The sequence below is a fragment of the Dromiciops gliroides genome, chromosome 1 (assembly GCF_019393635.1).
Source record: "Dromiciops gliroides isolate mDroGli1 chromosome 1, mDroGli1.pri, whole genome shotgun sequence".
Taxonomy (NCBI): Eukaryota; Metazoa; Chordata; class Mammalia; order Microbiotheria; family Microbiotheriidae; genus Dromiciops; species Dromiciops gliroides.
The window spans coordinates 596,141,873-596,159,142 of NC_057861.1; the positions used below are offsets into that span (position 1 = coordinate 596,141,873).

Consider the following 17,270-nt stretch of genomic DNA (forward strand, 5'->3'; position numbering starts at 1 on the left):
TTCCAACCCTAGAGGAGAGCATGGAACTTGTGATAACGAGGTCATTCTCCTGTTTGGTGAAATTGGCAACAGCAAAGGAGATGAGAGTAATGTGGAAGGATGGAGTAAGGTGACAGATGTCAGCAGGTGATCAAAATAAGAAAATGAGATGAAATCTGACAAGCAGTCCAGCAGAGGCCATTTCCAGAGCAGTAGCCAGGAAAGTCTCTTTATGTAGGGAGGGAAAGGAAGAGGAAAAGGAAGATCCCCAGTAACAGGTCCAGGGATTGTCTCTGGCTGTTGCTCCCCTCCCTACTGGAAAGCCTAGAAAATTAGAGAGAGATGTATCACTGGGAAGCAAAAACAATGAAGGGGAGGAGTAACAATAAAACATTTTTCTTTTCTTTTTTCAAGAAAATAAGATAAAGAGACATTACCAGAGAGAACACAACAAAATTAACTGGATCTTTGACAGGATGTATTGATGAGACAGGGATTTGAATTATAGCACATAGGCTCACAGACCTAGAGCTCAAGGGGACCTCAGAGGCCATCTAGTCTTGATGGAGTTGATCAGATGGCCCACCATCTTGTAAATGAGGAAACTGAAGCCCAGGGAGGTTAATTGAATTGCTCATGTTCACAAAGGTATTGAGTCAGAGGTAGGATTTGAACCCAAGTCCTCCAGTTCCACATCCAGTGTTTTGACCACTGCTGTTTTCTACCTGTGTGATCTTGGACAAGTCATTTAACTTCTGTACACTTCAACTTCCTCACCTTAAAAATGAAGGGGATGAACTAAATGACCTCCAAGATTTCTTCTAGCTTCAAATCTGTGATATTAAGATGTAATGGGGGGGGGGGCAGCTAGATGGCACAGTGGTTAAAGCACCGGCCCTGGATTCAGGAGTACCTGAGTTCAAATCCGGCCTCAGACACTTGACACTTACTAGCTGTGTGACCATGGGCAAGTCACTTAACCCCCATTGCCTAAAAAAAAAAAAAAAAAAAAAAAAAAGATGTAATGGGAGAGAAGGTTCTACCAGCTGAGGGATCCCTGGAGAATATAAATGTAAGTGGGCAAAATGAAAAGTGACTTTTTGTATTATGGACAGAATCTAGTTTTGATCAATGCAATTACATCAGTTCATTCTTTGGAATGAGGTTGGGGTTTTTCTCCGTCTAAACCTAGCCCAAAGTGATTTTATTCTGTAGACTCTGGATATAAAAATTTTTGTTTAATAAAAAATACTGCGTTAACAGATGAGTTCATAGGATATCGTCCACTTAGCATTTGGTCTATTTAATGAAGATGCCAGCTTTTAGGGGAAGTGTCTCTGCACAATACCTATATCTCATTACTTGCATAATACTAGTTATTCCTGATAGAAATAGACATTATTTTTTAAAATCACTTACAGAAGGGATGCAAGCTCACCTGCTTTGGCCAAAACCCACTTTTTGTACCCAAATGTCAGTGAGAGAAGCATGAGCATGCATGGCAGGTTTAGGACAGGTCCCTGGTGAATAGTAAATCCAGCTTCTGTCTGGCCCCATCATACCAATGGCTCAGTCCCCACTTTGGCTAGAGCTCAGAAATGTGCTGCTGCCAGACAGATTTATTCTTTTTAAAAGGTCAGATAATTATTGCAGTTGAAATTATACATCTAGAAGGTGTAAATAGTCCCTGATTCCTGTATGTGCTTCTCCACACTCAGGAGAGGGGTATCCAGGGAAGTATATTCTTTCCAAAGACTTTGTTCCTAGTCCAAGCATTTAAATTGTCTTGCTACCTGCTGATATCAGGGTATACAAAAGCTGCAGGGTCAGAATTGCTCAGCCCACAGTCTTGCCTTTATTATCCTTCTATCCCTCAGGCCAAAGCAGAGTCCAGTCTCTAGCTCCCTGGGCTTCTGGAACAAACCAGCCTTTCTCCCTTACCTCCTTCTGCCTACCCAGGCTTTTGCTGTGTATACCTCAGTGTGGAAAGGATTGGAAGAAAGAAAGGGAAGACAGTGGAAGGAAAATAGGGATAGGGAACACCTCCACAGAAACAATTGGACAAATGAAAGCATTCAAATGCCTTGTGACCTTGGGTAAGTCACTGTCCAGTATTCTTGACAGTAAGAATAAGCACATTGTACAAGCAAGCCTCAGAAGTCCTTTCCATCTCTAAATCTGCCAGATGATGATGTGAAAAATGAAGTAAAATTCTGCAAGGTCAGAAGAAATGCATCTATTTGAAAAAAAAATTAAATTAATCTTATCAGCACCATCAAGAAAAAGTCTGATTCTCAGTTTATGGCTGAATCTGTCAGCAACAAAGAGAAAGTGAAAAAGTGATAGGACAACTCAGACAACCAACTGTTCAGTTGGCATCTCTATGAACTTTCTGGCACTCGGGAGGTGGGAGTGGAGGTGTCAGAAGGAAGCAAGAGAATGCATCAGAAATAAAGGTGGGACTCCTTGGGGAAGCCAAGCAAGGAGGCCATCCCAGGCCAAAGGGTCCTTAAACCAAAGGAGAAGAGTGATGAAGATACAAGGGGCTCCTCCAAATTCTATTCTCTTCCTTTCCTTAACCCCACCTACAGGATGAAGATTTCTGAGTAAAGTTGGCATTCCCACCACCCTACTCCCCATCTGCTTGGAAAAGGAGTGTTTTTATTGTCCTGTCCCTGGCTCTTAACCATGTGCCATCATTATTCCAATGCCTTGGGCAAATGTTCAACAGCTCTCCTTGTGCAAATCGCTTAGAGAGTACAGCACAGCTGGTGACAGTGCCAGGCCACTTGGCTGATGGTCCCCATAAGACATTGAAATCCTGAATGAATCCATGACTCCTCAGGAGGGCTGAGACCAGCTGCTACTGGAGCAACCTGCCTCTACCATCTGCTGCCAAGCTCACAAAACCAGCATCAGAGGCAGTAATGGGTCAGAGTTCTTGCCACCTTCAATGCTCTGGCCGACTCTAAAGACTTTAGAAAATCCTTTGGTCTGATTTAGCATGGTATCCTTTGGGGGCCCTCCCAAGATCAGCAAAGCCCAAACTGACAGCTCACCTGGGAAAGTACACTAGAGGCATGCAAAAGAGGGCAGACCTAGGTAAATGCAAACCTCCTGAACCTGAAATTTCACTCTTTCTGCTGATTAATATCCCATTATTCCTTCAAAACCCCACTTTTGAAACATCTCTGGTAATATTTCCCTGACTAATTCACACCATTCCTAACTGTCGTATTGAACCTGAATCCTTGGACACCAGAGCCAATCTGCTTTTTTTTTTTGGCAGGACAATGAAGGTTAAGTGACTTGCCCAGGGTCACACAGGTAATAAGTGTCAAGTGTCTGAGGCTGGATTTGAACTCAGGTCCTCCTGAATCCAGAACCAGTGCTTTCTCCACTGTGCCACCTAGCTGCCCCACCAATCTACTATTTTGGGGGGAGGGGGCGGGGCAATGAGGGTTAAGTGACTTGCCCAGGGTCATACAGCTAGTAAGTGACAAATGTCTGAGACCAGATTTGAACTCAGGCCCTCCTGAATCCAGGGCCAGTGCTTTATCCACTATACCACTTAGCTGCCCCCCGCCAATCTACTTTTGATAGCACATTTGGACACATCCCTTCCACTCTCTTCCTACTGCCATTGTACTATTTTAGACTCTAGATAGACAAGCTCCTCAATACATCCACCCTGGCCTACTGCAATGGCCTAAGGGATGTTTCCACTTTCACTCTTTCTCCCCCTCTAAACAATCCATCCTTCAGCCTGCCAAGGGAGCAGCCTTTTTTACTCATAGAAACCTTGGTCTTATTATTCCTCTACTCAAAAAATCTGTGAGACTATCCCTGTTAAAGCAGTTAGTTGGCATAACAGATTAAGTGCTGGCCAGACATGGAGCTAGAAAGGCATGGGTTCTAGTCCTGCCTCAGAAACTTTACTAGGTATGTCGCTCTGAGCAAGTTGTTTAACCTCTGTCTCACTTTTCCTTATCTGTTATATGGGTATAATGATAGTAGCCACTTCACAGTGCTGTTGTGAAGATCAAATGAGATAATATGTATAAATCATTTGGCAAACCTGAGAGTGCTAAATAAATCTTAGCTGTTATTATTACTACCTACCCAATGAAACTGAAATTCCATACTGTTGTTGTTGTTGTTGTTGTTGTTGTTGAGTCATTTCAGTTGTTAATGACTCTTCATGACCCCAATTGGGGTCTTCTTGCCAGAGATACTGAAATGGTTTGCCATTTCATTCTCCAGCTCATTTTACAGATAAGGAAACTGAGGCAAACAGCATTAAGTGATGACCAGGATCACACAAATAGTAAGTATCTGAGACCAGATTTGAACTCAAGAAGAGAAGTCTTCCTGACTTCAGGCATTCTATCCACTGTGCCACCTAGCTGCCTTTCTATATCACACTCAAGAACAACTCTCTACTCTATCCTCCAGAATGTGTGCTATGTGTCCTAATGCCCCAGTTCCTTTGCTTACACTGTCTGAAATGCTGCCCTTTTGGCCCAGCTGAAATGCCACCACCCCCAGTAAGTTCTCCATGATACTCCTTCCTAGGTTGGTAGCAAACTTTCCCCATTAGAACTCACATATCACCTTGTTTTATAATTTTCTGATGAATTTAACATGAATAGAGAGCAGGTATCAGTGTCAGGGAGTTGGTATTTGTGTTGAGTCATATCTGACTCTTGTGACCCTATATGGGGTTTTCTTGGCAAAGATATAGGAGTGGTTTGCCATTTCCTTCTGCAGTAGATTAAAGCAAACAGAGGTTCAGTGACTTGCCCAAAGTCTCACAGCTAGTAAGGGTCTGAGAATGGATTTTAACTTGGGTCTTTCTGATTCCAGGCCCAGTGCTCTATCCACTGAGCCATCCAGCTGCCTCTGTGTCAGGGAGACATGAGTTCAAATCTTTCCTCTGGCACATATGTGTTGTGTTACTCTGAGCAATCCTCTTAACCACTCAGGGCTATAGGCAACTCTGTAAGGTTCACAGTTAAAGAGGGGATGCTACCCTGCTTTGATGGTGAAGTGCCTCACCTAGAGTGGCATACAATGAAATAACAAGTCAAATTTAGGATTGTGAATTCCTCGAGATCCAGGACTATATCTTACCTAAACTTTTTGTCTCTCCAGCACTTGGTATAGTTTCTAGCACACAGTAGGCACTTTCAAAATTTTTGTTGTGTTGTAGTATTTTCACATTTTTAATTGCTTTGTGTGTTGCTTTTTTATTATTTTGCGGGGCAATGAGGGTTAAGTGACTTGCCCAGGGTCACATAGCTAGTAAGTGGTCAAGTGTCTGAGCCCAGATTTGAACTCAGTTCCTCCTGAATCCAGGGTCAGTGCTTTATCCACTGTACCACCTAGCTGCCCCCTTTGTGTTACTTTTTAAAAATATATTTCTCTTTACTACTGGTGGATATCATAGGGATTATGAATTTTACTTCCTTTATATGGCTCCCTTCTCCACCTCACCCCTCCCACTCCCACATAGGATCACATGGGGTTTAGCCAATGGTGTAAATGGACTTGTTAACAGATTCTGTATAGCTCTGTGGTCTTCAAGCTTTGCAATAAACAGGGTGACTGTTTGTCACTAACTTTGATCTCTACACAGGAGGGAAGAATCAAGAACATCCCAAGCTTTGTCAGTGGCATTTGACCACAACAGTCTTTGCACTAATTCAAGGAGATTGGAAACTAGAGAAGGAACCCCAGGTCTTTAAGGGCTGTGCTGTCTGGCCAAAAGGAAGAAAACTGGCAGAAAAGCTCTAAGCTCCTCACTCACCAGAACTGCTTTAATTAATCATGTACCCCTGCCCTTGTTCACCAGTCTGAACCATAGGAAGAAAGCCACTAGTCCACAGAGCCTGCCAATAACTCTCACCCTCACACTTCCCCCTCATTCCCTTAACATCCCCAACTCCATCCTCCCAAAACTTCAGGGCCTGGCCAGGAAGAGAGAGCTGATTCAAATATGACCCAGACAACCCAGAAACCATCTATCAGGGGAAGGATATTCTGGGTCTCCTCCAAGATGACCCTCAAAACACCCCCTGAGGTTCAGTTTGCATTAACAGCTGGCTGTGCTGAGTTTGCCTCAGAAATGGATCTGCTCCATCAGCTGACTCTCCTCCTGTCCCAGAGTTACCCTAACAGCCTGTCGGGTGGAAGAAAGAGAGGACCAAATATTTAACAGCCCATATGATTTTCTTCTCCTACATTCCCCCAGGCTCCACTGGATGCATTTGCAGAAGTAGCTTTCACTTTCTCTACTCCAAACCCCTAGTACAGAGAGAAGACTTAAAGTTCCTAGCTCCCTCCTTTTAGTTTCTTTTGACTCAGACACAAGCATCGGCTCTCGAAGATCAAATAGACCACACCATCCCTTGGGGACAATGCTGGTCACAGAATACTCAGGGGTCAAATACAATGCACCTTCTCTAAGGAATCAGGTTTTACTTCCATAGGACACATCAGAAGATCCTAAGGAATAGGTAGCCCTGGCATGAGATGGCATCAGCCAGGAGAAGGGACAGGGTACAACACACATCCCCAAAACCACTAAAAGGGTGGTGTAGACCTGCAGCTCTTTGAGAAGAGGTGCAGATTCCCATCCTCCTTCGAAGCCTCCTTTGCTATTTAAACCATCTTGGATACACTTAAGGACTAGCCACACACTTGAAGACTTCCTCTTCAATCCCATTACTGAAGAATTTACATGCATAATAAAAAGCTGCTGTCTTGACACTAATCTTTGAAAAATTTTACATTTGTATTAATTTTACTTCCCGGGTTTTTAATTGAAGAGAGTATATTCCATCACAGGGGAAATAAAATGTGAGTTCATCTATCCAAGGGCCATGTGGCTTCATTAGAAATTACATTAGCTCCTCATTAAGCAACAATAATAATGTAGAGTTGGAATCAATAAAAAATACATTGCCCTAAGGTGTAGATTAGCTTGGTTCAATTATACTCTTATATGGCCAAGCACTAGCAGCTTTGGTGCTAATAAAAAGGCAGTGGGATACATGAGAACATAATGCTTCTTCATTCTCACTCACAGAAACATAGCCCCTGATTACAATGGCATAAAAACAAATCCCATCCTGAAAGCCACACTTGTCTCTATCAGGGTCATTTGTGATGAAAAAAAAAGTAGCTCACGTTTCTGGGAGGTGGGAAGATGTGGGAGATGTCAGCAAGGCACTACAACATCATAGGTTCATAGGTCAAAAACTTAAAGGGACCTCAGAGACCATTTTACAGATGAAGAAACTGAGACCCAGACAGGTTAAGTGCTTTGCCCAAAGTCACAGGCTAATAATTAGAGGAGCTGGGATCTGAACACAGATCCTTTGAATCTAGAACCCATGCTCTTTCCACTATCTCACCCTACCTCAGAGAGCCCAATAGCCCCTACAGGGTCAAACTATGATTGTAGCTGACATTCTAGCAAATTAGGTAAAAGTTGCACATCTTAGAAACTCAGCTTTGACCCCTATCTCACCCGTACCCTGACATATGAACTAGGGAATGACATCCCCAAAGGGCTCTACAATACCATAAGAGAGAAAGAAGACTTCCAGATTAGAGGAGAAGCAGTGCATAAACACCAAAAAGTTCTGAACAAAGTTCTGCCCTGAGCTGGAATGTTATGTAAAAATCTCCGCCTGTTACCTATAATACAAGTACCAAGCTCATAATCACACTTTCTCTAAGTAATATCTTAGCCCAGGATTGGGTGTAGAAGCCAGTGGGGAAAAGGGCATAGATTATGGGCATAAAAATATATCATTGATTAACAGAGGGACAGAGGTAAAGACTTAAATATAATGCTTGATTCTTATCTTACATAGTGAAAGATCCTTCCCAACATATTCCCAGAGTCTCCAAGGCTTAATAATATATACAATATGGATGGTGGTAACTATTGGATTTCTTATTGTGATACCCAGCCTACCTAGGTGCCCATGCCCAAATTCCATGGCCGTACAGTGCTATTGTGCTACCAGAGCATCTAAGAAATTCATATTTTGTTGGTCTCCATCATGTTCAAGTCATGTGGAAAAAAATGGCAGGAAGAAAGAGAGAATGAACAACTTACCTGGGTCTCTGCTGGGCTGTAGGGCAGGGCTAGTTGAGCCTGGACAAAAATAAAAGACAGAAACAAATAAAATGGTTAGTTTTCCAATTAAAATAATGTCTTCAAGCTTTGTTGCCTTTCTTAGAAATAATAACCACATTATTCATCTAACAGTCTGCCTGGGGAGTTTCCATAAAATCAGAAGGAGAGTCTAGTTAACTTATTATTCACTGAAATTAGTGTCAGTGGGAAGAGATTTTTCTGTCAGTTTTCCTCATTTGTAAAATGAGCATTTTGGCTCAAAAGTAATCATTGATTTGGGGATCATATAAGTAATTGAGTCCCACCCCCTTCATTTTACAAATGAGGGAACTAAAGCAAGGAGAGTTTATGTGACTTCCCCAAGGTTACACAGCTAATAAGTAAATGATGTTGTTGTACTGACTCTCAAGTCCAGCAACCTGGCCAATACTCTTCATTGCCTATAGTTCTTGGTTACCTCTACTAATTACCCTCCATTGGAACCTCAATGGTGAGAGACCACTTCTCTTCAAAGACTCGATGACCTCTAATACTTCTTCCTGCTCTAAATCTATGATACTATGAGTCAACATCCCCACACACTCATACTGTAGCTACAGTATTTATGGGCAATGATACAATTGGCAAATGTCTTGTGGTAGCATCTCAGATGACTGAGGGATGGCAGATGAAATTAGACTAGAGAATCTCCAAAGTGTCATCTAGCTCTAAAACTATGACCCTATGACATTAGATCATCTTGGGGGAAAAAAAATTAAAAATGCATTCCTAATTATCTGAAGGAGAAGAGAATCTACATTCTTACCCTTCTCTAAAGCCTTCTTCTACTCTTCCTTTTATTTTAATAACAAAAAAATTTAGAATAAGGAGAGGCAGGTCATACAAGGTGCCCTAATCTGGGACTTTTGTGGGAGGAAGAGATAAGTGACTACATATCGTTATTAACCTGGTGTGTGTGTGTGTGTGTGCATGTGTATGTATGTATTTTTGTATATATGCATATGTGTGCATATATATATATACCTGATAATTATTTAAATTAGTAAATAACCATAAATAAGGAAAAGTCATGTGTGGCATAACTCTAGAATGCTATAAATAAAGCTTTGGAATGGAGAATGTACAAAAAGAAAATACAAGAGCTTCAAGGTCAGAGGGCAGAATCTAGTTATTAAAGTTCTAGCCTAGAAGTAGCTCAGCAGCAAGCTAAGCCAGTTTGGTGTTTTTAAGGGGCTAGGTCCTTCCCTTTAAAAGAAATGGAATCTATCTGTGATTATAAAAGACAGATAACTTTGATTATAGGAAAATTAAAAGCTTTTGTGCAAACAAAATTAATGTACTAGGATAAGAAGGTAAATGGTCAAATGAGAAAAAAAATCTTTGAATTGAATTTCTCTAAGAGTTTTGTATCCAAAATAAATGAATAATAGATAGATATAGAGATAGACAGATTTCCATCTATCTATGTACATACACATACATATACAAACATATATATGTTATTGTTATGTGTGTGTGTGTGTGTGTGTGTGTAAAATAATTCATTCCCCAACAGATAAGTGGTCAAAAGATATGAGGAAACAGTTCTAAAAATAACTTCAAGCCACATGAACAAATGCCCCAAATCACTAATAAAAAGGAAAATGCAAGTCAAAACAACTACATACCCTGTGAATTTTATCAAAGATGATAAAAGACAGGAATACCAAATGTTGGAAGAGTTGTGGAAACAGATGCTCACTAGTGCATTGCTGGTGGTGCTGTGAATCAATACAACCATTCTGGAAAGCAATTTGGATTATGCAAATAAAGTGATGAAGATGTCCGTACCATTTGACCCAGAGACTGCATTACTAGGCTTACAATCTAAGGAGGCCATTGATAAAAAGCAATTTCCCCATATACACCAAAATATTTATAGTAGCATTTTTGTGATAGATAATAATTGGAAACAAAGTGGCTGCTCATCAAATGAGGAATAGCCAGACAAATTGTGGTACATAAATGTAATGGAATATTACTATGCTATAAGAAATGATGAATGTGATGGAGAGAAAAGCATGGAGAAATTTACAAAAAGGAATGCTGAGAGAATATACATAATGAATATAACAATGCAAATGGAAAGAATTACAAACACAATCAAAAGTGAATGTTGGAAAATTTCAAAGAACAAACATGGCTCTCAAGAAGAGATATCCAAAGACCTTTTGCATCCCTTTGCAGGGGTGGGAGGTCCACAAGTGTGACTTGCATGCATTTGTGCTATATATTTTCAGAATTTTTCCATGTATTAATTGGTTATGCTAATTTTCCCTCTTACTTTTTCTTTTCTTTTTGTTTTTAAAAATATTGTTATATAAGATGGTTCTCTAGTAACAGGAGAAAAATACCAGGAGAAATCATGTGATGTAAAAACAAGACATCAATAAAAACTTATTTTTATTGTAAAAAAAAAAACAGAAGGACCCAATAGTGAACCCAAAGGAATTAATTGCTAATAGTAGAATTCCAAGCATTAGTGGGGAATTGGGGATAGAAGAATCTCCTCCACTTGTATGGAGGAGGGAGGTTCTTTTTCTGTCCTGCTCACTAATCTGGCTAAATGCTCTCCTGCATTTATGAAGTGGAGAAACACATGTTGCACAAGAGAATCATGTGCTACTTTTCAATTGTTTTCAAGAATATCTCAATAAAAAGAAGAGTATAAAAATATTTTTAAAAGGGGATAGAGCTGGAGGCAGCTAGGTGGCAGAGTGGATAAAGCACTGGCTCTGGATTCAGGAGGACCTGAGTTCAAATCTGGCCTCAGACACTTGACACTTATTGGCTGTGTGACCCTGGGCAAGTCATTTAACCCCCACTGCCCTGCAAAAAAAAAGGATAGAGCCTCTAATTTGATGGCTTCTTCAAAGACCCATAGCAAAGATGGTTGGTAGAGAAGAGTAGCATTTAACAGGTGCCAAAAATTCCCTTTGCCACAGCTCTGATTTAAACTGGGCATAGGAACTACTGAGATAGAGCCCTGAAGACACACAGCTGGGAAAGGGGGCGGCACATGCTGCTCCAGGTGCCCGTGGAGATGATGGCTTTGAGATGCAGTAATAGCTGGAGCCTAACAGCAGAGTTCACACAGTGCTATGCACATAGCAAGAGCTCAATAAATACTTGCTGAATGAATGATTTCACTTTCAATTTCTGCCAAAAAGCCTGTTAAACTCAAGTAAATCTGGTGATTTACTAATCACAAGGCATCAACTTTCCCATTTGTTATGAGGGAATGAGATGACTTGAGTAGATGTGTTGTGAGGCTTGGAGGATAAACAATATTTTTTTTAATTGGCAGGGTATGGAGCTCTTTCTGCTCTTTACACAGCTACCTCCCCCAGTGCCTATTCTAAATCTGGGTTTGTTTTTCAGTCTCCCCCTTTATACCTATGAAAAACAGGCATCAAATATGACTGCCTATATGAAGGTTGTTGATGTCTGGGCAAGGCCATGTAAATAAATGCCAAGACCTGGTCAGCCCTGAGGAAAGGCATTAAAAACTACCCATGTTGTTAACAGGAAATATATCTCAGCAATACTAGTTCTTCTTTACTAGCTCCCCTTTAAGCTAACGACTCAAAGTAGGATGCTCCTTCCTTTACAGGAGTCTGATGTGAGGTTCTGCCACCCCTCTCAGTCCCAGATGCCCAAGCCATATTATACCTAAAATTTGCTTTCCTTCATTGCGTTATAGTACATTTTCTTGATACCACACAATTAGAAGGCAACTAAGTAGTTCAGTAAATAGAGTAGTGGACCTGGAGTCAAGAAGACCTGAGTTCAAAATATGCCTCAGACACTATCTGTGTGACTTTTAACAAATCACTTAACGTCTCTCATCCTCAAATAAGGGATGGAGTTGAACTCACTGATCTCTAAGGTCCCCTCCAGCTCTCAATATATGATCCTGTGAATTAGCTTTCTTAGGATGTCTAAAGTGTCAGATTCCCTCACTGAATGATTATTTCAGAAGACTGATCTATGTGCCACAAGTTGCAGAAATGTGTTTAATATAACTATACATATATAACCTATATCAGATTGCTTTCTGTCTTGGGGAGGGGGGAGGGAAGGGAGAGAAAGAGAAAAATTTGGAACTAAAATTTTTATGAAAACAAATGTTAAGAACTATCTTTACATGTAACTATAAAATAATAAAATACTTTTATGATATGTATCAACAAGCAATTACATCATAGATTCTGATGTTACAAAATAAAAAATCAACAGTCCCTGACCACATAAGGAGCCACTAGATCTTTCATCGGATTGGAAAGAAATATTGATCAACCAACAAGAACTTTTCAGATAGCTACTATGCACCAGGCACCATTCTGGGGATACAAAGTTAAAAACAAAATAGCCTCTGTTCTCAGAGTTTTCCTTCTATGAGGTGGCAGGAGAAAGTCAACATGTACACATGTAACCATATAATAAAATTTTCAAAGTAAATACAAGGTAAGTTAAAGAGGGAATGCTTGCATCATTGATGATCAGGAGGTGGCACTTTGGCTGGACTTTGAGATGGCTAGATGTCTAAGAGCTGAAAGTAAGGACTAAGTATATTCCAGGAATGACAAATAGCCCATGCAAAGGCACAGAAATGAGAAATGGAATTTCATGAGTAAGGAGCCAAGGAGGAGGCCATTTTGGTTAGATTCTAGTTTATGTGAAGGTGTGTAATGCTTCAATAGTCTGGAATGATAGGCTGAACCTGTATTATATAAATCTTTAGATGCCAAGCAATAGAGTTAGTATTTGATCTTAGAGGCAATAAGGAGCCACTAGATATTTTGAGTAGGGGAGTGACATGGTCAGACCTATGATTTAGGAATATCTCTTTAGACTTCACTTGGTCAATACATATAATAAAATATGAAAATCATTTTGGCTGCTGTTGAAAGAGTGAGTTGGAGAGCAGAGGGTCTAAAGGTACCACTTAGAAGACTATTTCAACAAGCAAGAGGTGATTTGGACCTGAACTAGGGTGGTTGGGGCATTAGCAGAAAGAGACATACACAAAGGATGATTTAGAGAGAGAATAAACAAAACTGAATTTAATTGGAATTGGAGATGGGAGCAAGGGAGAATAAGAGGTTGAGCTTCACTCTGGGGTCACAAATTTGTGTGACTGGAAGGATAGTGGTGCCATTGTCTATTGTCATAAAGATGGAAAGGGGAAGCATTTTGGAGGAAAGAGAATAAATTCTGATCTGTCCATGTTGAATTTGAGATCTTGTTGCCCTCCCTTAGAAATAAATGTGGTCACATCATTCTTCTGCTCAAAATCATGCAGTGGTTCCTTTGTGCCTAAGAAGTAAAGTTGAGACTCACAAACCTGGAATTCAAGGCCTCCCACAACCTGGCACCACCATCCTTTTCATCTTTATCCTATACCCCTTCCAAATATTCTACACTATAGCCAACCTGAACTACTTACGCATGAAGGTAGACGCCATGTCTTATCTAAACTTTGTATTTTCCCAGCACAAAGGTTTATTTAACTGATTTGTTTAATTGAGAGCAACTTGAAGTATCCATATAACATTCTAATAAAGACTCAGATTAACATTAACTGAAACTGTCATTCCATACTACCAAGGTACATCATCTAATAAGTAAACAGGGTGGAGAATACAAGCTGCTACCACAAAAGGAATCCAACTTTGCAAATCCAGATTGAGTTGGATAAATGGTCAGCTCTCTAGCACTTCCTGCATTTGAGCTGTTTATTTTTGTTTAGATTCCCCCTAGCTTTTAATAAACTCTTTGGTTTTCCTGACTGCCTCAGACTTTGCATCTCAGTTCCCACACTTTGCTATGGACCTGGCGCTATGGACCTGGCCTGGCTTGTCAGTTTACTCTTGCTCTCCCCCTCCAATTTGGATACTGACATCCCTGGTCTCAAGAAGGGATTGTCTAATCTAACGGCATATGTTGGACCCGAGTAGGATATGACAATGATTTGTCTTACTGGTAATTTCATCTCCCATAATGTAGAGGAAACAATAAGCACCCTGTTATCCTTAATGATTCTGGCCAATAGAGAGGAACTGGTTGGTGAAGTAGAGATGTCAAAAAGCTTAGGAAGCTGTAACCATTTAATGAATCAACATAGATATGGGGCTCAGGGTATACTGTACACATTATAGCATCTCTATCAACTGGACACCAGGTTAGAAACAACTCAGAATTTGGGTAGGATCCTGTGGTCTGAGATTCTAATAGGGAAATTAGCTCAAGAAAGATGAGAAGTTCTCAAAAATGGAATTCTGATAGTGCCTTAAATTATTCCAAGGAAGAAGAAAAGGGAAAGGTATGTAAAGAGACTAACAAAGTATGTACAGAGAAAGTTCATCTAAAAAGCTTGGGTTTTTAAAGGGTGAATAGATGGAAGTGAAAGTGAATAACTAAGGATGAATACAAAATGGTAGCATGATGTTGAAAAAGTAAGTTAAAGAAAACTAAAACTGTCTGAACTGATACCTATAATAAATACTAAATATGATTATTGTTAGCTATTATTAAAAGGAAGAGAAGAGAAAGAATAGAGAAGGTACAGGACCCTTGCTTAGGATAAATAGGATATGATAAGATGATAGAGAGAAGGGAAAATGACCTAACTTTTGTTTTCCTTCCATTTTATCTATGAATGAGAATGCCATTTTGTATGGAAATGAACAAAACTTATAGAAAACTGTAACTCAAAAATAAATGAGGAGATGCTCAGAAAGTACATTATCAGCCTCAGTGGGTCTAAATAATCTGGCTTAAATGACTTAAACAACATTCCAATATATTGAAAGAATTTAATTATCATTAGGGAAATATAGATAATGCCACATTCACAGAGATGGGTCCTGATTTTCAAAAATGGAAGAAGAGGGATACTTTAAACTACAGTCCAATGAGCTGGTTGTTGAGTCCTGGTAAAATTTTCAAACTGATAATTAAACAGTTAGGTTGAATACTAAGGGGAAGAATTCTACTTTTCTTGGCTCTGCTCCTTTTTCTCTGGACTTCTGCACAATTCCACTTTCTCAGTCTGGAAGATACCTTCATCTTATTGTGATCAGTGAGTTTCTCTTCAAAATCTCTGTTTGAGAAAGTGTCCAAGTCACTCATACTCTCTCTTTCACTCCTCTCCCACCTATCCTTCTCACTCAATACTTCTCCACCTTGCCCTTACAGAGTTAACTTTTCTTCCTCACTCCCTTCTCCCCACTACTTTTCAGCTTTTTCTCATGTTTTCTCTTCCCTCATTAGAATATAACCTAAGAGACTATCTTTTGCTTATATTTACAATCCCAGTAGTTAGCAAATGGACCTAGCACATAAATATTTTAGCAATTTACTGAGACTTGCACAAATACATTACAGACAGGTAACACAAGACTGATCCCACTTCCTTTTTGGACAGGTTTACTATACTAGTAAATTAGAAAATACCATAAAGGTAGATACATACATACATACATGATAGATAGATACATACATACATACACATACATGGATGGATGGATGGGTGGATGGATGGATTTCAACAAGTCTCTCATGAAACTAGACTGTGGGATATATGCTGGATAGTAATATAGTTAATGGGTTTCAAAGTGATTGATCTACCAAACCCAAAGAGTGTTGATTCATAAATGAATGTCAACCTGATGGGAGCTCTCCAGTGGAAGATTCCCAAAGTCTATCATTGGCCTACTTCTACTCAATAATTTAAACAATGTCTTTGATAAAGGCATAGATGACATACTTATCAAAGTTGCAGATAAGATGAAAGTGGGAATCCACTATATGAGAAAATAGGGATTCTAAAAGATCGTGACTGACTAGAATGAACAGTTGGAGATATTAAAATGAAATTAAATAGGGATCAATGTAAAGTCCTGATTGAAGTTCAAGAAATCAGCTGCGCAAGTACTGAACAGTTCACTGAGAGGTAAAAGAAAAAATAAATTACTGTGATCTTAGGCTCCATTAACAGAAATCCAGAGCAAGGGAAATAACAGGCCTACTATTCCCCCACTCTGATCAGACCACATAGGATCAATGATGTAGAGTGGAAAAGGACCTCAGAGGCCACTTACTTCAACCTCCTCCTTTTATAAGACAAGGAAATGTAGGCTCATAGAGGTTAAGGGACATTCCCAAGAATTTACAGGTGATAGGTATTAAAGATAAGATTTTAATCAGGATCATTAGACTACAGAGACACTGTTCTTTGTTTTACACCACATTGCCTCCCATTTGGAATGTTATATCTAGTCAAAGTGCTACATTTTAGAAGGGCCATGGGTAAACAGAAATGAGTCCAGAGAATGACATAATTGGTGAGAACATCACAATATGAGGATCAATTAAAGAAAGTGGAAAATCTTTGTAATACCAATCTAAGTGAGTAAATTAATTTAAATGTATTAAGCATATATTGTGTGCAGAACATTATGCTAAAAGTGATAGGTATACAAACAGAAAAGCAGAGGGGCAGCTAGGTGGTGCAGTGCATAGGGACAGCTAGGTGGCGCAATGTATAGAGCACCGGCCCTGGAGTCAGGAGGACCTGAGTTCAAATCTGACCTCAGACACTTGACACTTATTAGCTGTGTGACCCTGGACAAGTCACTTAATTCCAATTGCCTCACCTCCCCCCCCAAAAAAAAATTGAAAAGCAGAGAAAATTTCTACTCTCAAGAAACTCCCATTTTAATGAGGGAGACAACACACAGAGGAAGTTAAGGATATAGTGACAAAGCAGATGTAAAGGTGTCTTCTTTAATGTTGTTTCCACTAATCATTTCTTTTTCTTATTTTGAACCATATGCAGTGCCAAGAGCATCAAGAAATTTCTTTTCTTAGTCTTCAGGAGCTGTGGCTGCTAAGAAAGCACATGCTAAGAAGAAAAAATGAGGATGGACATGGTAGCAATCTTCAAATCATAGAATTTTAGGGACCTTAGATTATCAAGTTCAATTGATGAGGAAACTGAGACCCATAGGGATAGAATAACTTACCCAAGGTTGTATTTATAGACAGCAGTAGAATTGAAATTAGAACCCAGAGATTATACTGTGAATGAGATATT

At 39.8% G+C, this 17,270-nt stretch overlaps 1 protein-coding gene across 19 annotated transcripts in view; it reads right to left on the reverse strand.

Annotated features, from left to right (window-relative positions):
• Window positions 1-17,270, reverse strand: part of RBFOX1 (RNA binding fox-1 homolog 1) — a 2,803,489-nt gene that overhangs the window by 2,548,004 nt on the left and 238,215 nt on the right. For all 19 annotated transcript variants that reach the window (XM_043976864.1, XM_043976845.1, XM_043976850.1 and 16 more), the window contains exon 2: window positions 8,111-8,149. In XM_043976864.1, the coding sequence (XP_043832799.1) occupies window positions 8,111-8,149 (39 nt within the window). The remainder of the gene's footprint in view (window positions 1-8,110; window positions 8,150-17,270) is intronic.